General features: G+C 34.0%; 1 protein-coding gene across 1 annotated transcript; it reads left to right on the forward strand.

Annotated features, from left to right (window-relative positions):
* The first annotated feature begins 762 nt into the window (after positions 1-762).
* On the forward strand, positions 763-26,184 carry LOC111000843 (vesicular acetylcholine transporter). The gene is made up of 3 exons (XM_045629175.1): positions 763-807; positions 2,047-2,378; positions 22,130-26,184. The coding sequence occupies exon 3, from the start codon at positions 22,270-22,272 to the stop codon at positions 24,040-24,042; it is 1,773 nt and encodes a 590-aa protein (XP_045485131.1). The 5' UTR covers positions 763-807; positions 2,047-2,378; positions 22,130-22,269; the 3' UTR covers positions 24,043-26,184.
* Positions 26,185-26,621: the final 437 nt, after the last annotated feature.

The following is a 26,621-nucleotide window of genomic DNA, read 5'->3' on the forward strand; positions in this document are numbered from 1 at the left end:
TGTCAATTCTATTATATTCTATCATATTCTGTAATAAGTACCAAGTAGAAATGGGCGGGGCACATGGCAAGAGGAACAGAAAGTGGACCAAGATAGTACTAAACTGGTGCCGAAGGTACAATAAACGTAATTGAGGACGACCATTTAAACAGTGGATGGATATTAAAGAAACAGCAGTTGGTACAATATAGCAGACAATGGCACAGTGTAGTTGGAATGGCGGCATTTGGAAGAGGACTTTGCCAAGACAGCAAGAAATAGATAAAGTAATAAAATTATACAGATATTTAAGTTTAAAAGTACAGGAAATAAAGCCTTTTATTAAAAATGTACTACATATAATAAAAATCACTCAATAGCTAATTGTAAAATCTCCCAGGCTATGGCCATGGCTGCTGTATTTCTAAAATATAAAAAAGCAAACGTGCAAAACAGAGACATTTAACTCGTTTCAGTAGATGTTTAGTGCTTATCCAGTATAGCAATCATGGATCCGAAGTCATAAAGTTGATTTATCTTTAAGCGTATCTCACAGAAGTATTGCCATCCGTTAACACATAAGTAATGTTTATATCGACCAGAGCTTTTGCCCTCAGGCCTATTTTTAGTGATCGACCCATCCTATACCTACATGAAATTCAGGATCCGCCGATTGGCGGACGGCGTGTGACGTCACAATTCTCAATCCACCAATCACGCGCGGCGCTTATGCGCATGTCCGTGGAGGCTTCGATGGAGATCTCCCGAAGGCTGCCAGTCTGGGCTTGCGAATCCCAGGTGTGCCAAGCTCGCGCCAACAAAACAAAGGTTATATTTAAATCTTATATTTTTAGTATTAAACTGTTTATTTTAATCGTCTGTGATGTATTTTTCATGTACTGTGTGTAATATGTAATTTTGTGTAGTTATGTAATGTGATTACGTAATAGTGTGAGGGAGAGAGCTTTTGTTATTACATAGGAGAGAAAGAGAGGTCATTTATAAGAGTATTGCAGTGTTTTTCTGGATAATAATTATGTAAATAAGTTATATAGATCTATAATAATTCAGAATAAAAGAAACTAAATTTGATATGGAGTATAAAAGTATTGTTCAAATTAATATTTTTTGGTAAAATATATTTAAAGCTACTAAGTCGAGGACAGTGTTAATTCAAATCGACTGTATATATACTAACCTCACTACAAAACATACTTTTGTAACAAGGTTATAGTGATTTCCTTTTTAAAATATTAAGAACTGTTTGACCGTAGCGGACAAAGCGCGGCAAACCAACTTCGTTAGGGCGGGCGGCCGGCGGCGCGCCCTATTACGTGTTTCATAAAATGATTTTTTTAGTATTGACCGCATGGATCCTACTGTTACATAATTGTCACGTGACTCGTTTTAGTAACTTACATAGTATATTAATTTCGGCGAGTAAATAATTATCACAGTGTATGTTCAGTTCATATATTTAGTTTGGTGAACTACAACGACTATGTTTAGAAAAATTAGATTCTTCGTTTGATTATTTAAACGTCTTAATAGCTTTTTTCTTACTCATGAGGATGGCTGGTAGTTAATTGATATTCGACTTGTCCTTCAGACAAGCGTACCAATTTTAAAAGGCCGGCAACTGATATTGATAGTGTCCATGGGCGGCAGTATCATTTAACATCAGGTGGGCTTTTTCCCTGTTCTATAAAAAAACTCTATTAATTTAATATTTATTTTAAGCGGTACTTAATAAAAGACATCGGCATGTTTACAACCTATTCACTATACAGTATAAATTCAGAATAACTTTCGGATGTGAACCACCGGAAACAGTCTCTCGAGACGTATCCGGCCGCCATTTTGCGGAACCGCCACAGTTTATGACTTCCGCTCTCTTTCCTACGTAAATGTGACCCCACTGAATTACAATTTTCATTGTCGGAACTTCAGTTCAGTTAAAACAAAGCTATTAAGAATACGATTTATAATATAATAACATAAGTAGCTCCTAATTATACCTCTCAATTATAATATCTTCGTATTAATGACATGTTTGATTCGTTTCAGATTTTTGGTGCACCATGGGCAAGCTCTGAACAACCAATACATATCAAACATGCACTGATAGCATTATAAGCAAAGAATATACAGATAAGATTAAAATTAGAATAAAACCAAGTGAAGGGTTCAATTTTTCAATTTTTAAACGTTAGTGTTGAGTTCAACTGTGTGGGGCAGTAGCCCCAGGGCCACGATCGTGGAGCACGAGGGGGGAGCTCTGTTCGGGCGGCTGCAGGGGGCGCTGAGGGGCGGCGCCGCGGCCGCTTCGCCCTCGCGCGTCGCTACCTCTATCAGGGGCTATCTCGACAAGGTCGGATCCCTGCAACTTAGAGACACAGGTAAGAGATCTATCAATTCTTAAGCAGCAGATACAAATCCTCCTCTATCACCCAATATTGAGTAGAAATATCAGCGTGACACTTGTTTGGATTTAACACTAGGATTGCGAGGCCTAAGAACATTTATCTTGCACAAAATTTTAAAACGTTGGCACTGATGTATTCCTTTAACCTCGTATGTCTAGAGAACCAAACATTACAGGAAACAAAAAGGTGTCATTTTGTCAATGTTTGTTAAAATATTATGATATGCTTTTGTCCATAGTTTTTGATGATAAAATTAACTTATTTATTCATAACAGAAATAACTCTAACTTCTTTAGTTTGTTAAATGATATACGAGTCTAAGAATAAAAAATAAATGTTTTTATATGTACGAGGTTATCATTCTACTGGATGTACTACGACGTTCTTCACTGTTCAACTTTATTTCGAATGCAACTTTATTTTATAAATAACAAAAATATAGAACACCAGGAGATGCATTTTCTAACAATACTAAATAACGCTTCCTTTTAACCAACAAGTAAATTAATAAATATATGAGCAAATGATTCTTCCCACAATCTACAGCAGGGGAAGTTATCATAACACGTTGGCCAAATAGAGGAGACTCCTAACGATAAGTAAATATTTGTAAAACAATGCCTTGTTATTCCCGTGTATAGCAACTATGACGTAATCAAGGCAAACATGGGGTGCGTAGTTAGTCTGACATGTGAACGAAAACAATTTATATGTACTAATTGGCAAGGATAAAGCCGTTGTTAAAAAACAGTTATCGCATTCTAAAGCTAATAGAAGACAGCGCAATGAAGGCACTAGAAGGCTTGTTGTAGTATTAATAAGTTATAATGTACCTTAGCAAAATGTCTAAAATAATAGTTAAAAATAAACAAATACAACACTAAAATACTTGTTAAAGTTTAGTGTTTCGCAATAATTTTTAATATGTGTCTACCTGGCGATATTTTTGATAATGAATTACCGTCTGTGCACTTTTATTAGTATTATTAAAATTTTGATGTACTACACCTTGCAAAAGGTACTCGTCTTTGATTCTCACTTGACCACACCTTTGAAATAATTCGCATTGGCACTCGCAACTAGAATTTATCTTTAAGTTTCCTGACCAGCAACGCTGTTTAATAAAATCATTACAAATTTAAATAACTAACTTAGATAAATATTATGACATTGGCACTCCCTAAACTGTGCCATAACAAAGCGCTGATGAAGAAAACATATCTATTTACATCATCATACCCTTTTCCCAAAAGGGTAGGTAAAGACCACAGATCTATATTTGCTACAGTCACTTCCATGATTTACGCCATGCATGCTCGACGGTACTGGGTACTTTTAACATGTTCCTCTCCCGGTACTTCTTAGATTCGGTCCAGATATGTACGACAACGCCTCCTCACCCCGACTTTATCCATCTTGTTAAAAAAGACTTGTACGTGAAAGCTCATAATTGATTTCTCAAGATCCCTATTATAAGTTACGTGGTAGTTTTACCAATCTAGCATATACTTTAAAAGCACTCTTCTAAACATAGATGAATAAGAGCTATGATTTCATCTCGTCCATTCTTAGAAAAGGGTAGTTTTTACACAAAAAATTATTCTTTAATACAACCAGCCGAGTTAAGCTTTTCCCTTTGTTGCGTGCCTCACGATAATAAAAGTTAGCCCCAACTTAGCCCTGAGGGTTGGATCGAACTCTTCAAGAACGTTTAAGATTGTACGATATTGTAGAAATAACTGAATAATTTTGGTACCCTTATGACTATGACCCTTATGACCTATATGACTATATACAATACGAAAAGATTAAAGTAATTGTAATTTTGTCTCATTCAGTGGTCGAGATCATAGATTAATGCTTTTACGTTATCAGGGGAATTGGTATTTTAATGATGATAAAAAAGTTGAAATATTAGAGATTGGTTATCTACCGCGATTATTTCGTCAACATAACGATATTCATTAACCTCCGCCTGCAAATTGTCTCTGTTCTAACGACAAGCAATTAGTGTACGAAATAATTCCAATTACCAACGAGAATTAACTCAATTGGGCAGGGAAACATCCAACGACCTCCCCCACTTACCCTCTACGACAAGCTATACATAATGAGCTTGGAAGTTTGTTCTAGAAACAACTTCTACAACAATCTTTTACTTCTACCTTTTCCGTTCACATATACGGATACCGGGACGGTAGGTCATTTCACACAGTATATGTCATATCTATAAAGTATTATTATTGCAACTTTATGCGACATCTATTATACTACCATACATATATTTTATTATATAGTCAGGCTGTTTAAATATGTAGTTCTATGCAAGATATAATGGTGTATTGCGTTGTGATTTTTTATTGAGTCATATTTTGGTCTGGTCTCAAATAGCCATATTATTTCGCCAATCGAACTAAATCCGACATTCAAGAGCTGTCAAATCTTATCGTATAGTTTAAACCGTTGACGATGTTTATGACGTCATTGTGGAATTAGTTCCAGGTATTAAAATATTTAACGTTTACGAATTTGGGGTTTCTTACTTATAAAAAAAAGCCGCTCCCCGACGTCTATTCGCTTTTAAAATCACTTTAATGTCAACATAGGCAAAGATATATAGAAATGCACATATGAAAAGTGCAATATTATTAAATATTATATTTTCCCAAACACGTCTGGAACCGCGAAACACAAGTTCAAAGGGTGTTCTTCGTCTCACCCTCGTCTCCTGGCTAATTGGATCAATTATCTCCTCGCCTGGCAAACCTAAATTCGAAAATCGGTAACTGCAAATATTTCTACGTGTTTTTGCGTAATGATTAAACGATGTCAGGCATCATTTTGTGTTTGATAAAAAAATTGGTTTGGACCTGAAACAGTCCTTACTAATAAAATGTTTTGTTAAAATTATTCGGGTTCCCCTTTCTTTACGCTTCATCTAAATATATATTTATCACGTTAACCACCATATTAAGTAATCCTGACTTTTGTTATGGTAGCAAATTTATGGTGTCTTTTATAACTTTATTGAATTATTATTACAGATTAATTATTAGGGTAGTGGCTTGTTGTCCTGTAGCCTTTCACAAGTCCGAATAACTCAAATCAACGTTTTGACATAATTTGGTTTGTGACAAAAGTTAGAATGTAAAACAAGATTTAATTCTAAAGAGAAATTCCCTAACAATACTTCAAGCTCGGGGATAGGGTACGCTCTGCAATTCCCTCGTCATGAATATTTGACACGACGCCGCCGGCACAAGTCGGAACCCTTGTACTGTGCTAATACAAAATTACGCTGCATTATTCTAACCTAGATACATTTTATTTCAAGCTAGTAGACTCGGACGAGCGTTGCTGTGGCTAAGGTTTTTGTTATATTACATAGTAGGAAACTATTCAAGGGAAACGGTAGGAGAACATAATATGTGAAACGTTGGTACTTTTAACACAGCGCTATCTATTATAATCGTATAAAATAATATACAAATATTTGCAATAAAATTATATTGCGGGTATAAATTGAGATGTAAGCTATCCTATCTTTAAGTTAGATCAAACTGCACACAGTGTGCAAATTTGATTGATATCGGTTCGGTAGTTTAGAAGTCCATAGCGGACAAACAACGTGACACGTAATGTTTATATATTAAAGATAATGTTTTAGATAAGTGAAAGAGAAAGATTTATTTATTTATTCATTACAGAAATGCACACATCCTTACAGATATTATCAATACGATAATATCGAAACATTTAATATAATTTAATAAAGTACATACATAAAATTAAACACATAATATACACAATATCGCTACTGTAAATTCACTTTGAGAACATACAAATTTGCCGATAGTGTCAGAGACAGCATTCAGTAGGCGCAACGTCCTGGATAACGGGGATCTGTGCAACAGACTGGCTTTGCCCTTGGTATAGATACAGCTTTTGTAAGTTGTGAAGGCCAGACCATGTCGTATAACCCTCTCGCCACTATATGTGGCTGAAACGAGTGTCAGAGGAACTTAAAATGATCATTGCGACTGAATATTTTTAACAGAAACCTAGTTGTGGCTTCCTCCGATTTAAATAGTTACTTAACTTGACTTGACTTTTTAGGACTGGGCCTCAGATTTCTGTATCTGTCTCATGATCGTTTGTTAATCTAATAGGCAAGTAGGTCGTCAGCCATCTGTGCCTGATAAACGCCGACGACTGTTTGGGTCTAAGGCTCGATGTTTTCCTTCACCGTTCGAGCAAATGTTTAGTTCGCGTAGAAAGAAAGTTGATGCACAGCCGGGAATCGAACCTAAGACGCCAGCTATTCGCCACTAAGATACCGAAGCGGTTAATTTGCTGTACGGGCGACAAACTTACAGTCTAAGTTGCCCAAAAATACCAATAATATTCTGTTTCTTTATCTCTTTCCACGGGAGATGAAATAACTCATTTACACACAAAAAATAGAGTTTTAATGTGTATTCAACATTCTTTTAGTATTAAATGACTTTTATACCAGGAAAAAATGGGAAAAGCTTTTATTATTTACGCAGGTAAATTGGATAACGCGCTGCGGGCCATACCGTAATGGGAACTATTGATTTTCCACCCAACATGAGAGCTTTGCCGTATTTCGGTTGCCATTTGCCTGGAAAATGTTTCAATTCACATTGAGTTGATTCATTTTTAAATTTATATTACTTGTCTTCTATTAATCGTCATTATATTTATTACATCGTTTTCTCTATATGCTAAAAATCTAATATAGTGAAATGAAAATAATAACAATTATTTTTATGTAATTAATAAATGTAAAAAGACGATCACGACAAAAATATCCAAAAAGAAATAACATAAATGATAACATCGGAGAATAATTTCTTTCTCTTCGCATTTGAATATATCTCAGTAATAAAAAATAATAACCAAACTATAGCAGATGAGCCTATAAAAAAAATTGTTCCGATTTACAATTTCGGCTGTTGATGAAATAAGTGATAAAGCCTATAGAAAATTTTGTTTCACATCTTTTGAAACTATGTATAAGATTGATCGAAGTTAGTAGCTTAAACTAGAATTGCGTATATATAAAGCAATTTATGTTAATAAACAACTTATATAAAATACATTATAATGAAATTAAAAGTGGGATATTAAATAGTAGTAAAGCCACTCGAATAACAATCGTGATTGTGTGACGCGTGGCCACCCATTATGAGGACCCATGACAAATGGATTTTACGGGATACCCAGAGCTGGGGTTCACCATCTGATAAAATGTAAATTAGTTAATTAGTGAACTACGTGTCTCTCATATTTCGAATATTTAAACAGCCTTCTATTAAATTATTGTCCATTGAGATCTATTTTCAAGATATATTGCTGTTATTTAAGGGACAAATAATATAATCCTTAGCCTTTGGAGTTAGAGAGACTCTTGGGCTGTAGAGTTTAAGTGCACAGACGCTAATTAAAGATGACGCCTGGTAGATAGTACCAGTAATCCCAGAGCTGGTGCGTTCCTTACTCAAAGAATAAGTATCGAAATACAGCGAGGAAATACTTGGCGTTGGGTCCAAACTATTTAAAATTGTTTCAACTTTCTTTTTATTAATTATAAATTGTTTTTATTGCTACTACCTACTACCTACATGGTTAAGATAAGTAAATACATTATATTTGATTGTTATGAATGTATTATATTACAAACTATAATTTAACTTTACCTTTTTTTTAATAAATTTGAATAATGTAATTCTATGTAGCATACTCACGGTGAAGGAGTACCAAATATAAATATTTCTTATTTCTAATATAAATATTGATAAGTAACTTAATCTTAAACTTTCCGTGTTAAATGCAATCTAGAAAATGATTAAATCAAATGGAAGCCTTATTTCATTATTAAAGGCTGCTTATAACGTTTGTTATTTACAAAAAATAACAAAAATATAATTGCATTGTTTCCGACCCAATTCGACTTAGGGTTCTTCACGAAAAGATCGTATCAAATTTTAAAAGACAGGCAACGAACTCGCGAGCCTTGTGTCATTGAGAGTGACCCTCGGCAGTATCACTTAACATCAGGTGAGCATCCTGCCCGTTTACCCCTGTTTATAAAAAAAAACGAAAGTCATCATTGACCGAAAAAAGTTTTTCCGCCAAAACAAATGACAATCAATTGTTGTCAAAGAGTTCTAAAATTGAAATTCAAAAAAGTTTTTATTAACTTCTAACTGGGCAGTTCTAAACATTTTCAGTGATAAACACGTACTCGTTGTACCTCTCTTTTAAGACTTGGTACGCTCTATTCTTGAAGGACTCTATCTCTAATTGGTTCGGAAATACTTCAGCGGGCAGCTGGCAGCAGTGATTTAAAAAAGGTAGAATCTGAACTCTGGTATGTGTTTGCCTCATGGTCTCAAGAATTTTGAAGTCCATTGTCATGAATGCCCATTTTCATCCAGTTCTATAACAATCATCCACACATATATTAGATTTCGTTATGTGAGAACATACATATTTCTCCAATCCAAATATCGTATATACTGAGAGAAATCAAATCACAATCGATCGTAAATAATGTAATCAGCGCCCTCTGCCCCGCCAGCGATTTGTTGCGGACACGAACGTGATCATCTAATCACCTATCTCTCCCCTTCGTGAATGAAAATGCTACTGAATAACGTCTCTAGTAAAGAGCCTTTATCTGAACCCACTAATTAAACAATCTATTATCTTGTCGTTTTTATTACTCTGTGCCAGTCAAAAGTTTATATAATCTGTATTGTATAATACGTCAAATAACTTTTTTACCGCGTGTCTATGTTACAAACGGCCAAGAACAAGTTTATATAATCTGTATATTATGTATAACGTCATTTGTGACGTGTGTTAGGTGAAGCTTTGTTCCTGTTTTAGACACGTTTAAACATGTAGCTAGTTTCTTATATGGACAGACGTAGACGCTTTTTTCTACTACAGTGCGTTTATTCGTTACCTAGCTATTAACCTTTAATTATTTAGCTTATATTCTATTGTTGTACGCATGTATTGGTGCACTCTAATGACCCAGGAACCGCCATAGTAAAGGCCATATGAGAGAAGTTTCATGCCAGTTCTTTGCTGTAAATTTAAATTTATTTTTTATTACCGTATTTAAACCAACCTTTAATGTATATTTACAGTTAATTTGTTATTGTCATTAGTCTTAGGTTATATGCTTCACTTAGGTTGGTGTAATTAATCCGATTTTTTATATAAATAAAAGGGTTTATCAATAAAAAAATTGTATGATTTTAAGCAAAATTTTAGACGGAATCTACCAAGCTATTTGAAAATCTTCGAAAGCTTAATTATGTCATTGGCACATTTCCAATTTCCGTTCATTTGCGAATATTTCGTTAGAGGCGTGACGTAATCCTACAATCGCGGCTTTTGTGCTTACAAAGCTTTATTGTGTAACAACTTTAATTATATATACTTTATATGTTCATGAATATATTTGATATTAGATTTCCAAATCCTAGTGCATTCCAAGGTTTCAATATACAAGTGGATTTTTTGTTTCTATGAACTTATTAACAATTGTATTGTGATGTAGTTGTAACATTGTATGAGGAAGTTTTCTTTCTGTGTAATAGGCGAAAAACGGGCAAGATCTGATGTTAAATGTTTCTGCACCCCATGGACACTCACATTGTCAGATAGCGTTTAAAAGATCGGCAAAGCACTCGCGAGCTCTCTGTAATTGAGATTGTCCATGGGCGGCCATGATTAAGTGAGCCTTCTGCCAAAAAATTATTACTCCCACAAAAAATCTGCTACCCAGACACGTCTTACTTCACCTATAAACTCATGATGTACATTTAATTTTAAAGCCTCTAACCACCTTAACAGAAAGTAGTATGAAACAAAAAATGCAACCGATCCTTCAGCTAGTCTATATATACGTAGAGCACGTAGAATATTTACGTGCTTTCGTTAGTTTCGAGTACGTACACCCCAAAGATGTAAATCTTGGTCAATTTTCCTCACGAACGTGTTACGAGGGTCGTATTAGCGGGTCCGTTATCAGAGACACAAATCATCCGGGGCCCTTCTCCCCTCGCGTTACTGACGGCTAATTTAGCCCGGGCATACCGGAGAAAATTTAACAATACAAGGGATGTTTAATGTGTGTTAACATAGTGTATATGTCGTGTGCATGACTAATTGGTTAACACATAATATATGACAATATTTATTATTACATCTTCTTGACTCGATTAAAAACAAATGAATATTATAAATATACATATATCTTTAAAACAATGTATCTGCCCCATGTCCCATAGTGCTTAAATAGCTAAATATTACTAGAATGCAATTTAAGAATCTTTAAATAACATTCTAAGTATCTATAAAGCAGGGCAGAATGCAAAAGAACAAAGAAAAGCTTATGACGGTTATGAAGAGGTAACTTCAGTATTTCGGACATGTTTTACGTAATTCCATTTTATCAAGAGCAGTGTTGGCCTAGTGGCTTCAGCATGCGACTCTCATACCTGAGGTCGTAGGTTTGATCTCTGGCTGTGCACCAATGGACTTCCTTTCTATGTGCGCATTTAACATTTGCTCGAACGGTGAAGGATAACATCGTGAAGAAACCGACATGTCTTAGACCCAAAAAGTCGACGACATGTGTCAGGCACTGGAGGCTGTTCACCTACTTGCCTATTAGATTTAAAAATGATCATGAAACAGATTCAAAAATCTGAGGCCAAGACCTAAAGACGTAGTGCGACTGATATTATTTTCTCCTTCAACTAATCGTACAAGCCAAAGTGGCAGGACGGCGCAGACGCACGGCTTGGTTGAAAAACTTAAGACAATGGTTTGGTCAAAGTACTGAGTCATTGTTTAAAAGCGCAGCATCAAAAATCAAAACAGCCATTATGATCGCCAACCTTCGCAAGATGGCACCATAAGAAAAATAATCTATAAAGCGACACTTTCAAATAACAACCTTAATTAGTAAATTGTAACATTAATTGTTAATTCAATTTGAAATATCATACAATCCCTGTTTTATATTAGTATTTGAAAAGTAGAGAAAACTTCAAGGCACATTTGATGTATCTCCCTAATGTAAATATTTATCGAAATTGTCTCATAAGTCAAAGTAGCAGCTTCCCTAAATAATAAATGTCTGGGGTCGCGATTATTATGGTGTTAGAACCAGCCCCGACATTATATATCGGTTATTTTTCACGCACCATTACATTTTATATGGAGCCACATGTTTCGTCTATTATTTGATAGCCATCTATTTGGATGATGGCGGGAAGTATCCAAGAAATATTTTTCGGGCTATAAATGTTTTACAAGGCATATAAATAAAACATTTATGAATTATGATTATATTTACAAGAACTTATTACTGTTTTAATTCTTAGTGTTAGTACTGGTTATATTATGTGTCTATATCCTGTATATAATGTCACAGAAATATGCAGTATTTACAATATTTTTAACAATTATGTTATTATTAAATAATAAAAACTGATAAATAGAAAATTATTCAAGATTTTACAAATTATTCAAGACCTACAATTTAGATATAGCAACACTTGATTATTCTCTACTAGAAGAGACCATTAAGGACTGTGTAAGGAAATGTAAACAAGTGAAGAAAAAGATACTTAATCCACCTCAGAAAGATTGGATAAATGGAGAAGCTATTAATGCAATTAATTATAGAAACCAATTATGGGCTGAACTGAAAAAAGATCTTACAAATATAGTTGTTCAAGCACAATATACTACTGCAAGAGACGAGGTCAAAAGAAAGATAAAGGAAACTAAAGATAATTACTTCTCCAACGAATTTGTTAAATACGCTAATAACCCAAAAAAAATGTGGAGTCTAATAAATAAATTGGCTAGTAACAAATTGAACAAAGATTGCACACCTTCAAAACTTATAATAGACACCAAAGAGTTAACTCAAACAACCGACATTTGTGCAGCTTTTAATACATACTTTTCTACCATAGGGCTGAAACTAGCTAATGAAATACCAACACAATTTCACACTAATTTTACACTAGCACTCCCTCAAAGTTTTAATGCTGAATTATCTAACTTCACTCCATGCACAACACTTGAAATAACAAATATAATAAAAACACTAGACACAAATTGCAGTACTGGAATAGATGGAATCAATACTAAAACCATAAAATGCATTATCAATGATCTCTCTGAATATCTCTCGATCTGCTTTAATAAGCTGCTGCATAAAGGTGAATTTCCGGATTCTCTAAAGAAAGCCAAAGTTACTCCTATTTATAAATCAGGCAGTAAAACTGACCCCGGCAATTACAGACCAATATCCATTCTACCTTCAATTTCAAAAATATTAGAAAAAATTATTTATTCAAGACTTGATACTTACTTACAAACTAACAATTTTATTTTTAAACGCCAATATGGTTTTAGATCAAAAAGCAGCACTTTATCAGCCACAGTTGATCTTATCAGTCATATAAAGGAAAACATTGACTCTAAAAAAATGGCGCTGGGTGTCTTTATAGATTTGAAAAAAGCGTTTGATACCGTAAGCCACAATCTATTGCTTAAAAAATTAGATCGTATAGGAATAAAAGGTTGTGCGCTAAAATTATTCAAATCTTATCTATCAAACAGAACCCAGATAGTCAAAATAGGTAATGCTCAAAGCTCAGAAATACCAGTAACATGCGGCGTCCCACAAGGGTCTATACTAGGTCCACTGTTATTTTTAATATATATTAATAACATTCACGAGCTCGGTTTACATGGCCAAATCACTCTCTACGCTGATGACACCTGCTTATTTTATTTCGGTATAAATATCCAGACTATGGTTGCTCGAGCTCAGTCAGACCTAAATTCTCTATATTCTTGGTTTCAACAAAATCTGCTAACCATAAATATCTCAAAAACATCTTATGTAATATTCAAAGCAAAAAATAAAATCATTCCTATGTTTCAACCGTTAAAAGTTCAAGACGTTGAAATCACTAACAAAAAATGGGAAAAATATCTGGGTCTTAGAATAGATACATATTTAAAGTGGAACTTTCATATATCACACATAATTACCAAACTAAAATCACTTATAGGCAGATTTTGGTCAATATCAAAATGTATTCCTCAATCCGTACGTCATTTAATTTATAATTGTTTAGTCAAGCCACATTTCATATATCTAATTGAAATATGGGGTACGGCATGTAAAAACATAATTTCTAACTTACAAACACTACAAAATAAATTAATAAAATCATTATTTAGATACAATTTTTTAACACCGACTAATAAAATCTACCAAGAAACCAAAATTATGACAATTAAACAACTGTACGTATATAGCACCTGTATCTTGATAAAAAAAATTTTAAATAACTCAATCCATAGTTGCTTGTCGTTTAAAAAAATCAAACACACAACGACACGCAATACTCGTCGAGCGAGTTTGCTTATCTTACCAAAGCCGCGTACAAATTATTTGAAGAAATCTATTAGGTATGAAGGTGTGCAATTATTTAACCAATTACCATCTCAAATTCGTAATATTGGAGTGTTTGACAAATTCAAAAAGGCATTAAAGATGCATGTTAGAATGAACATAGCTGACTAAAATTGTTACGGCTAATGGCGACGTGTATCTCGCTCGTATATAATATTATATACATATTAATATTAAGTTTCTCATGTAAATAAAATATTTCTGTTTTGTAATGAGAAATAAAGTTCTTTAAACATTATTATCATATTTAAAAGTTGGGTCCCTGGCAGTGTACCTTTAATACTGGCATCAGTTTTTCACTGTATTGCGATACTTTTTCGTTGAGCAAGGAAATCCCCAGCTCTGGGGTTACTGGTACTATCTACCAGCCAATTTAAATCTCAGCGTTTCCTTAAAATCCACCTTTCAAGAGTCTCTATTACGTACGAACAACATTAATCTTTGTCTTAAATGGTAATTACTGAAGTAATATACATAATTCTTAAAAGGCCGGCAACGCACTCGCGAGCCCTCTGGCATTGAGAGTGTCCATGGGCGGCGGTATCACTTAACATCAGGTGAGCCTCCTGCCCGTTTGCCCGCTGTTCTATAAAAAAAGAAAATGGTGAAATAAATCAATTGTATTGTGATGAAAATAGTTCATAAAAGAAAAAGAAGAAAACATCCTGCAAACCTAATAGCAATTTTAATAAATTGTTTCCTTTGTTAATGAACCCCACGCCGCAGTAATTCCTTGCCGCAACAATACCTCGCACAAAGCTTGGGGTGACTCAATTCGCTCTTACTAAGTGTTCTTTCATTTTAACACAATTTCTAAACGATCTTATTACACATATTTCTTAAAGAGCATATTGGTAGTCACGTTATAATTACTATTTAAATAAAAATATTTCATTGTTATACAATACAATCAATATATGAAAGATTTGAACATTATTATGCCTAACTTATTGAATATTGAATTGCAACAAGACAAGTTTTAAACGTTTTTCTTATTATTTACACAGATTACTTATTGATTATAGAGATATTTAATTATTAGTAATTAATACATGAAAGATTAAATAAAACATTTTTCATTGTCATCCTAACTTAATTAAAGTTTAAACTGCAACAAGATAATCTATAAATGATTTTCACAGACTACTAATAGGGCAAGTACGTAATAACTAATACATACATAATACATACATAATGTATAACATATACATGAATTATAAAATAATACAATTTTGATAATATGTCTAATCTTATTGAATATTAAACTGCAACAAGACAATTTCTAAACGTTTTTCTTATTAATGATTGGGCAAATTTGTAATAATTAGTGACATAGTGATACATGAAAGATAGTACAGTAAAGCTTTGATAGTTTGCCCCTCTTAATTAAATAGGCAACACTAACTTTTAGGAATAGAATGTGCTCTATGTTGCATAAAAAAGAGATTAGATGTTGTATATCTCTGTGGGAGTAAGCTCGGAACTAACGGTCCATTATTCAAAACTCATTTTACTGAATAATAAAAAAAGAGTAAGTATATACAATACTAACATTGGCTAGCTTGTGTTATATGGATCATACGAGGCGTTCCCCAGAGATAAAATGACAAAGGGACGAACAAATGGCTAATGGAAAGAGCAAAGTGCTTCGCCATACTTGATGGCTTTTGCTGCAAACGCTTTATTTTCCGAATACTAGCTAAATGCGCAACCAGATGATAAAGTAGTAGTAGTGTAGTGCGATGTTTTTATTTTATTTAAACCTCTATTGTAGCCTGTAGTGCAAGCACCGGAAGCATAATCCTTGTTTAAAACATTTTTTATAAGTATGAAATGTCATGGTAGGTTCAAGTATTTTGAGTCACGTTCGATTGCCTTTTCAACCTTACCTAACCGTTTTCCTGTTATATCTGTATGGCCTTATTATCCCATATTTATATATTTCTTTATAAAAAATAAATGAATCAGTGGCGCTACAACCTCTTTAGGTCTTGGCCTCATATTTCTGAATTTGTTTCATGATCGTTTATAAAATCTAATATAGGTAAATAGGTGATCAGCCTCCAGTGCCTGACACACGTTGTCGACTTTTTGGGTCTAAGACATGTAGGTTTCCTCACGATGTTTTCCTTCACCGCTCGAGCAAATGTTAAATGCGCACATAGAGAGAAAGTCCATTGGTGCACAGCCGGGGATCGAACCAACGACTTCAGGTATGAGAGTCGCACGCTGAAGCCACTAGGCCAACACTGCTCTGGGTTATAGGTTTATACATTTTTAAAGGCAGGTATTGAATCTTTCAATGCAAAATAGTGATTTATAAATTTTTTGAATCTAAGAGATTACGGTACTAATAACACTAAAGTCTAGGCTTTAATTTTTCCTATACATAACCTTATAATTTAAAAAGGATGTTTTAAGCAGCTGTATAATCCAAATCTCCCCTCGATGTTGACATTTCAATCTGTTGTCAAAACAAATGCGAAATATTCGCTTGCCATTTCTGAAAAGTGCCGTTGCCTGGAAATTCCCATCGTTTGCCCGAGGGAGGCGTTACTTTCCGATTGCTTTGGGGATATATTTTACTTATTTCTGTTGGCTCGTCTTTATTACTTAATGTTTACGAACAGTACAAATGAAGTCGGAAAATAAAAGGGCGCTTTTTTGGCAAAAACTATTCTGATTATGAATATGCTTTTTGGTTTTACTTATTATTAATTCAAAACATTAAAAAAAAATGTACGTCTCTTTTAATTGAAGAGTTAAATAAATTATAAATTTTTTTCGTTCTACTCTCCCCTGCCATTTAAATTATACATTACGTGCAACGCCTATTAAAACTAAAAGCTTTTAGTTTTATTTATTTAAATAACAATATAATATTTACATGATAAGCTTGTGCATCTTTTAAAGGTATTTGCCACATAAAGTCGCTAGAGATGAAGCGAGAGAAGTATGTCAGGATGATAGCAATTGGAGATCCATTCCTGCGTACCGAGATAAAGGAGTGAATATATAAAAATATATAACTATGTACCATGGACTAAAATAAAAAACTTTCTGCCTTATCAGTATGTAGACACTATCTATTTACCTACTTAACTCAGTACCCGGTAGTATTGATCTTATCAAACAGAGCGACAGCCCAAAGCCAGAAACGACTGTAAGCTTGGGTAAATGTTTGAAATAGCTCTAACCAAACTCGCGAAACAAGATTACCGAGTTGGGCAACATTGTGCCTCCCCTGTCACCTCCCAGGGGACGCTGGCGATATAATCCACTTTGCCCATTCTTCCTCAAATAGGATTCAGAAAAAGCTATTTATTTTTTATGCTTTCTGTGTGAAGTGTTCAATTACTGACAGTGAAAAGAATGAGTTACTCAAGATTTTCTATTTAGGAGATTGCCGGAAAATATTTTATTTAAGTGTACGAAAATTCTCCGTTTGATTTATTATATTAAACGACTGTTTTAATTTAATTAATAAAGCGGAAAGATTGCTTTAGGTCTTACGCAATTTAAACCATTTAAATATAATACGCTGATGTTACTACATTGATTCAACAATAAAGAAATAATAATAATACATATTATAAAATTTCCAATATATAATTTACAATCACAAATCTCCTTCTTCAGTGGCACTCTTTATTTCTAAAGATCAAGGTTAGTAGCGTCGCAAAAATTCCTTCAGTCTCCCCAGTCTTCAGCAAACTTCTGCGCCTTGGTATTCTAAGACCCGTAATGGCCTTTACTTGATCGGTCCAGCAAGTAGGGGATTGGTCACGCTGAGTTTTTCTGGGCTTTCTAGATCTCTTCATGTTACATGTCCAAAAATACATATTTTATACGGAAAACTTTCGTTTATACTTTCACACTATATTTAATTCAATGTATGTAAAAGACAATGACGCCCTTGATTTGAGAACTGGCAGTAAATGTAAAATTAGAATCATTTTATATTGCTTTTCTTTTTTTGACGTTCATAAGTGTACATTATGTTACCTATATGAATAAATTATTTTTGACTTTGACTTTGACTTTAACATAATATGTACTTTAAACGCTGATATCGTTTTGATATAATCTCCGTTGTAGTAAAACTAGTATTATTGCAATGTGAATTATTCGTTATTTTAGAATATTATTTTTCCTAAAGCAAATAATTCAAATGTGTTAGAAATATACAATGTCTAAACAAAAGCTATAGTTTGAATACAATTTTTCAAGCACTAGGGTCGCATTTGCCCTGACAGGGTACAGAGGTCAAGCGTGCCCTATCGCGTGTGTCGAGAGCCCTTTACTTTTGTTTAAACCGGCTTAAAGGTACTCAAAAATACTTGATAATGTGACAAACGTCAAATCTGTCTCTCAATATAGACGCAAATATTCATAAGGCTTAGTGTATTGCAAGGTATTTAATTTAGTTAATTTTGTACATAAACGAGTGAGTGTCATCCCGGAGGCCGTAGATTCGGTCCCCGGTTGTGCATGGATTTTCTGTAAGTGCGCATTTAACATTCGCTAACAAACCCTCGCTTGTAAGATCAAGAAAAGATTGGCCTTAGACACATAAATCTAAAGCCTACTTGATTATCACGAAACAGATAATTTAAATTGTATATATGTTTATAAAACAGCAGATAATATAGTATATTATCTCATGTTTATTATAAGGATACAAAGCTCTCGCAATACGCTTGTCATTAACAGGCAGGAACAAAAGCTACGGTAACCCGCTGTGCGTAACCTTTTGTAGCCACGCGTAGCACCGTAGCCATGTCGTAGAAGTACATTCATGTTATGCAACGAATATAATGTTATAAAGGGTGGATTAATTTTGTGTGATGGTGAATTAGGATTTATATCCTTCTTCCTGAAGGTATACAGTTGAAAGTCCTCTGTTTAGATTTTAGATGTGAAAAGTTAAAAAAGAAATGAACAGTATTCAATCCTTGTACCCCATTCGGGAATTCCAGGAATGCAGACAACAGTTCATTAATTTGAGAAGAGCAAAATAGTTTTCAAATGAAACTTTGAATTTTTTCATTCATCATTCAATTCATTCATGTCTGTTTCAAACTCGTTTTATATTGAAAAGCTATAATATTCAAAACGTATAAAGCACGATTACTGCTATAAACTGAAAAATTAACTTTTATATTTTTGCAAAATACTCCGCTATTGAAGTCATAAAACATTTAAAGCCCGTTACTTGGAAATGTTCATTAAATATTCAAAACCATAGCATAGGCTATACACTGTTCCATTTTTGAAGCGCCCTTGACCTCTATCTCTTTGTCATAAGGCTGGAAATTCCGTGTCAAAATCATAATCATGATGTTATACAATTTTAAACTTTCTCTCTTAGTGTTGAGGCTTAAATTCGTGTGTAAGGTTATAAAGAGCAGGTCAGTCGCCCTACCTCTCTTGGGAGAGAACCCTCTAAAATAACCCTCACCTGCCGATTGAAGTTGCCGACGTACAATCACTTCGAAATGTATTTAATGCAAAAAATTACAGTTAAGTTTTACAAATAAAGGCACAATTGGCACATTTGTGCTAAATAATAGGCTCCTTAATTGTTAAAACAAAACAGTCTTAAAAGCTTTCGGTTCTTTCATTCCAGTTGTTTATACGCAATGATAAAAAGATACAAAAGAGTGCTTAAGTTATAGTGAATAGTGGTTTGATTAAGAATTAACGTAATCATTGGTGATTAAATAAATTAATTTAATTCCATCACAAGAATTTTTAGTAATAGTGGTACTGTGATTAGAAATCATAATAATATTGTCAAGAATATCAATATATTTTGCATAATGAAGTCAATTTTAAAATAACATTTTCGTGCGCAACTGTACTTTGAAGTACAAAGGCAACCGGCGGCCACGTTCACAGAAACAGCAATTTTATTAAAGTTTAATGTGTCTGTTTACCTTCATTCACCACGGGTCTGATGGGGAGGGAAAGAGAGTAGAAATATGAATCATTACTTACTCGTATACACTAGTAGCCGGCGGCGTCTCCGTCAGCGAACAATATAACCAGTTTATTTGACAGTGTGTACGGAAATGTATGGTAACCGAACAGTTTTAAAATTACCAATAATATATTGCGAAATAGTACATGGTCGGGATTTAATTTTTTTTAAACATTATACATTAAGACTTGTCTATGAATTTGTATGTCTGTTTTATATATTTCTGGTTTGTGCTGCGCCTTCATGTGTTTTCATGTCATTTTCTCAAATGTACATCCTTTCTATAATATATTTATGCAGTCATTTAATAACCTTTTATAGGTTTGGGCCTTGAATTTCTATTTCATAATGATTTGTCAAAAAATTTCCACCAAGTTTCATGTGGTGATCAGCTTCAGATGCTCACGCTGTGCCTGACATACGCCGTCGACTTCTTGGGTCCAAGACAAACTGGTTTCCTCACCATGTCTTGCCGGGAATCGAACCTACAACCTCAGCGATTAGAGTCGTACCCTAAACCCAACACTGTACATCCTCCATCATCCTTACATACTGTGTTGTAGCGTGTTTGATAAATATAAAAAAAAACCTAAAATTTTTAGTAGTGTTACTTATCAGTTTCCTGTTTTATGTAATATTGCGGCATTGGTTTAAAAATAGCTCAAGGACCATTGTGAAAGCATTTCTGAGAAATTCACCACCTCACGTGAGCGCACTATACCGGAAGTTAAACCGGAAGTTTTTCATTCACTATATACTTCTCGTTAAATAAATCAAAGGGCTTAAAACAGTTATTTTTTGTTAATTTCATTACTACTTTAAGAAAAACATATTAATAGACATTAAGAAATTCGAAAGCGTTACTATTATAAGTCAGCGACGCACTTTCGAGTTCTAACTTCAGTACACAAGTGCTTCTATATTAAAAATACATTTTTTTAAATAATGTTTTACAACCCTGACGTTATCAGATCGAGCGTGTAACACCCTACCTTAATACATTTTTCATCCCCTCATTTAGATGCTACTCATGTCAGATATCCAGCATCAGTACAGAATTTTTATAAGACTTGTTAGGTTTCAAAAGATTGGTTATCCCAATGATATCCCGATAGAAATATACCTACATATTAATTTATCTCCCGTCCATAACGTTCGTGAGGAGTTAAGTTCTAGTTATGGTATATCGCCTTTTACTAATGTTGTAAAAAGACGTCTAATTTATATAAATTATTTAGTAACCTAGTGAAAGATATGTCAGTAAAACTGGGTACAAATCAAGGAACAAAAAAGCTCCCCTCAGTGCGGATAATGACGTTGTCTGACGAGCTTCCACGCAAATTGGATTTCTGCAAAACAGGTCGTTAGTATCCCGTCACTGAAATATTTACTTCTTTAGCTCAGTTCTGTCATTTGACGTACTTTAGGAAAATAGTATCTCATTCAACTAAAGATGTTTTTAGGCCGATTTACACAGCACTGGTCACAGGTAGTTAAATAATAAGTCATCATCAAGTCTAAAGGTTTTGTTTTTACGTACAAGAAACATATTAAATTTAAACTTTTAATACACCCTGTATTTTCACCCACACACTTTTCGATACAGTATTTTTTTCATAGATGGGTCCGAAGTAAAGAAACATGTATTTATTGGAGATTTTTTTACATCGTATGTATTACAACCACAAATGGCATGTTTCACCCAAGGACACATCAGTACCAATCTCTTACAAATTATGATAAATATACAGGCTGCAGATTTTTCGAATATTAATAAGAATTAGTAAATAAAGTATCAGAGAAGTAAAAAAACAGTGTAAATAGTAGTATTCTTAAAGACCTCTCATAGAACAATTTTTGCAGCTAATGACCCCGTCTAACACCTAGTTGCGTTTGATTCACCACTTATGGCCACTTATTATTTATTATTAAGTTTTTGCCCAAAAACACAATTTTTAACAAACATATAAATAAAACTATACTATATTTAATTAATTACAATTGTTTGTGTACTATTTTCAAAAGGACTCTGAATCGTCTTTGGATTTCGAAGGTCTCGTAGAAATGGGATAGAGGAACCATGTCAACCAACAGAAACAAAGATCGACTCAAATTCCTTTTGAAACAACCTCCTCCCCCACGTTATATGACGAGGAAATGATATTAATGATCATTTCTGTTTGTTGTCAGGTTCCGAAGTCCCATTCGAGGACGGCGAGGGTCAACGATTAACTAATGTCTCTGAGCGCACACTAGCAACGAAGTAACAGTTGATATTATCCGATATGCAGTTGGCTTATATTTTTACTTGAAAATAAACGATAATCAAAATGGCGGAAGAAGGACCGCAATCGATCTGGCAGAAGATCGACAACACCGTTATACCTGTCGTTAATTTGGAGGTGAGAGAAGTTAGGGAGGTACTATGGGACAAGATCAAAGAACCGACCTCCCAGAGAAAGATCATCTTAGTCATAGTGTCTATAGCCCTGCTCCTAGATAACATGTTGTACATGGTAATAGTACCTATCATACCGGACTATTTGAGGTACATCGGTGCATGGGGGGAAGCAGGATTCGATCATGTCGTAACTCTCGCACCAATACAAGAAGGCAACAGAACGATTATACCAACTAAAATAATTCCCGCTTCACATGAAGGGCAAGACTCGGCTACGGGACTACTCTTTGCATCTAAAGCTATAGTACAACTGATGATTAATCCCTTCTCTGGTGCCTTAATCGATCGTATAGGGTATGATATACCTATGATGATAGGACTGATTATTATGTTTCTATCAACATCGATCTTTGCTTGTGGAAGGAGTTACGGTATGCTTTTCTTCGCTCGAAGCCTCCAGGGCGTTGGATCCGCTTTTGCCGATACATCAGGGCTAGCTATGATAGCTGATCGATTTACAGAAGAGTCAGAGCGATCAAAGGCTCTGGGAATCGCATTAGCATTTATAAGCTTTGGTTGTCTCGTAGCACCACCATTTGGAGGCGCTCTGTATCAATTTGCCGGAAAGGAAGTGCCATTTCTTATTTTAGCCCTAATTTCTTTATTGGATGGATTCATGCTTCTCTTGGTTATGAAGCCATTGAAAACGCAAATAAAAGAAGCACAGCAACCAAAACCAGATGGTACGCCTATATGGAAGTTACTAATGGACCCTTACATAGCGGTGTGTGCAGGAGCTCTCATGATGTCAAACGTCGCATTGGCATTCTTAGAACCTACAATATCCTTCTGGATGGAAGATCACCTCACAAAAGATAATTGGAAAATTGGAATGATATGGCTACCCGCATTCTTTCCTCATGTGCTTGGTGTTATAATAACTGTGAAAATGGCAAAGCAATACCCTCAACACCAGTGGTTGATGGCTGCTGGAGGATTGGCGCTAGAAGGACTTTGTTGTTTCATCATACCGTTCGCAACCTCTTACAAAATGTTGATGATACCTATTTGTGGGATCTGCTTTGGTATAGCGCTGATTGACACCGCGCTTCTACCTACTCTTGGATATCTGGTTGATGTCAGATATGTATCTGTATATGGGAGTATATATGCCATCGCTGATATATCTTATTCATTTGCTTATGCTGTGGGACCGATAATCGCCGGTGAAGTGGTAGAAGCAATCGGATTTACTGCATTAAATCTATTTATTGCGTTCAGTAACCTTCTCTATGCTCCCGTGCTGATGTACTTAAGACATATTTACGACTTCAAGCCATTCGAAAATGAGGCAAATATCCTAATGGCTGATCCGCCAGATAAAGAGTATCAGACGTACAGCATGCAAGATCAAAGACCGGTAAATGGGGAGTACAAGAATCATCTTGAATACTCCAACGTGCAGGGGCAGGATAACGTGGAGGAGTCAAATGTGGATAGTTCGAGGGACTACCAGCAGGGGTATCAGAACTATTCACAGGGATACGAGCAGCAAGGTTACCAGCAGGAGAACTACAGTCAACCACGCCAGCTACCTGCGCAGCCGCAAGCTCCAGCCAGTAACCCTTTTAGGGGGGCGGAGGCCGCACCCGCGGGCCCTACAGCTCCGCCTGTCAAGAACCCCTTCCGGCAAGGCTTCTAGAGCCGCTTAGTGTTGTTGTGTAAATTTCTAATATTACTTGTTGTATCTTATAGGTAACTTCGATCACTGAGGCGCCTCCCGTTTGAGACGTTTCTTATCTAGCTGTGCTTAATGTTGTAGTTTCAACTGTTAGAAATGTCACCTCAGTAGGACTGAAAGCTCTACATTTTGTAGTTTGTTGCGTTTCATAACTGAGAAGACATTTATAACAGCTATTGTTGATATTGTTCTTACCTGTTAATGCTCTATCACATTCTCACAAAGATACATCTATTCGATGATATATTCGAGTTAGAAGTACATGATATAAAAGTTTATATAATCTATACTTTATATTCATTAAATTTCTAATCGAGAATTACATCACTCGTATAATGTTAAGATATTTTGTACATAAAAAGCACGATATTATAGTAAGTACATAAATACAAGAATTAAATTAGGGCCTAAACAGGTGAAATATCTTTACCTGAAGATCTATATTTATATAATGCCCTTGTATTATACGGAATATGTTTAAATTTATTGAATTTACATATTCAAATCAAAACTGTTAAAAGTTCATTTGAGCAGTATGAAGAGCTTTACAGTTTACGTATTTGATTAATGCGAATATGAAAAAAAAAACATTATTTCGTACGTAAATTCTTAATATAAGAACTAAAACCTGATTATTGAATGCTCTCATTCAAAGACTCTCTTAGTCCATCTGACGTTTGAAACTTTGAACTGCGTCTACCGTGAAGCTCTCAGGCACTGAATTCAAATCGTCTTACTTATACTGTGAACATCAAATTTTCTCAAAGTTGTACTACTTAACCGTCTCTACAATATTTGCCTTTTATTAATAAAAAGTATCTAATTGTTTCAGCAATACTTAGAATAAGGTTTAATATCAATTTATAACTGTATATCAATTACTATTAATTAGGTAAGTTAGTGATCAACTTGTGATAAAAAGTTGCAACCAAGGTAACGATACATATCAGAGTCTTTTGATTCATTTAGAATAATGTATAGTATTAGAGATATTTTTGAGTGTTAGACGTAGAATCTGTTTAAGTAGAGTTATGATGGAGGTCTGTCATGTCATGACTGAGGCTGTTTTAAATTTGAGTTTCAAATTTGGAATGCAAAATTTATATTATTTATACTTGTATATTTGTGAAGTTCCCGATAAGTCAATTGGAATGTACAGAGAGCACGCATTATATTTGAGAAATATATGTACAAATATTTAAATTCGGCAATTTTTTAAAGGAGAATATCAATGCAAAGCCTTCGTTTATTGAGTTGAAATTGATTGGAAAGAGATAAATTAGCCTGCGAAGTACAATAGGAGCTGTAGTAATGCACAAAAAACATACGAAGCACACACAATGTAAGTGCTCAAACACGAAAGCACAATCATTTCAGAATATATTGTCTTTTTCAAATCTTTGTTAAAAGTATATTTTTGATGTGGTTAATTAGGTGTTAAGGTGAGAGTCAGTTGATGTAAGTTAAGGTCAATTTTCGTGTCAAATTCTCCCGAAATTCAATTAATAAGTAGTCGATGTGCTGAGAGATGCTTATACTAAGATTGAGCGTGACTTTTGATGATGACTTTGAAGATATTTTATTTTATAGAACTGGGGGCAAACGGGCAGCAATACCAGAGGGCTCGCGAGAGCGTTGCAAGCCTTTTAAGAATTCCTACGTAAAAATAAATTAATGTACGTTTTGATTGTTCAGAATTCTGGAGTTTTACAGTAGAACCATAAAAAGTTTAATAAATATTTTCAAATTATTATTAGTTTATTTATTTATTTATTCAAATTTACATTACATAGTACTATATTTACGGTATATGTTAAAAACCATTTACATCAGTATACAACGAAGATGAAAGTTGAATAGTTTTAAGACCGAAGAGATCTTTACAAAAATATAATTATAAAATAAATGAAACATACAATGAAAAGTTATCATCAAAAGGAACATATTAGCTTGAATATTACTGAATTTATTCTCTAAGATAGTGATTTTGTGTCTATTTTATCGTAGCTATAACATAACCAGCTATATCACATACATATCATTAGATTTAAGATATACAATTTTACATAATAATATATTATATATAGCAGTAACGCACATAATCTTTAATGAGATTAATATATAATTATTTAAATACTTTTAAATAATATTTTTCGTATAATCTATATTGTGTTTATAGATTTAATTTGTCATATTAGTTAAAAAAGTATTGTTAAATATTTACAAAGATTTGAAATATGCCGTAAAGTGCAGTCCAAATTCAATTAATCTGACTTGTCTTGCCATATCTTAAACATATCAATATATTTCTTAATTGTAAGTTTAATTGATCCAAATAAAGCGTTAATCTTATTTGAATATTCAGCCGTACTCATAGTTATCCATTATTTTTTAATGGTTTCCTGAAGAGTAGAGAACTTTGCTTCCCATTGCATCTATGGTAAAACTATAGAAATCTTTACATATTAAGTCAACTTCAAGACTTTTAGAGTTTTTGGATCAAAAATATATTTAAGTTCTTTATTTCACAATATCTTAGA

Source organism: Pieris rapae, chromosome 8 (assembly GCF_905147795.1).
Source record: "Pieris rapae chromosome 8, ilPieRapa1.1, whole genome shotgun sequence".
Lineage (NCBI taxonomy): Eukaryota > Metazoa > Arthropoda > Insecta > Lepidoptera > Pieridae > Pieris > Pieris rapae.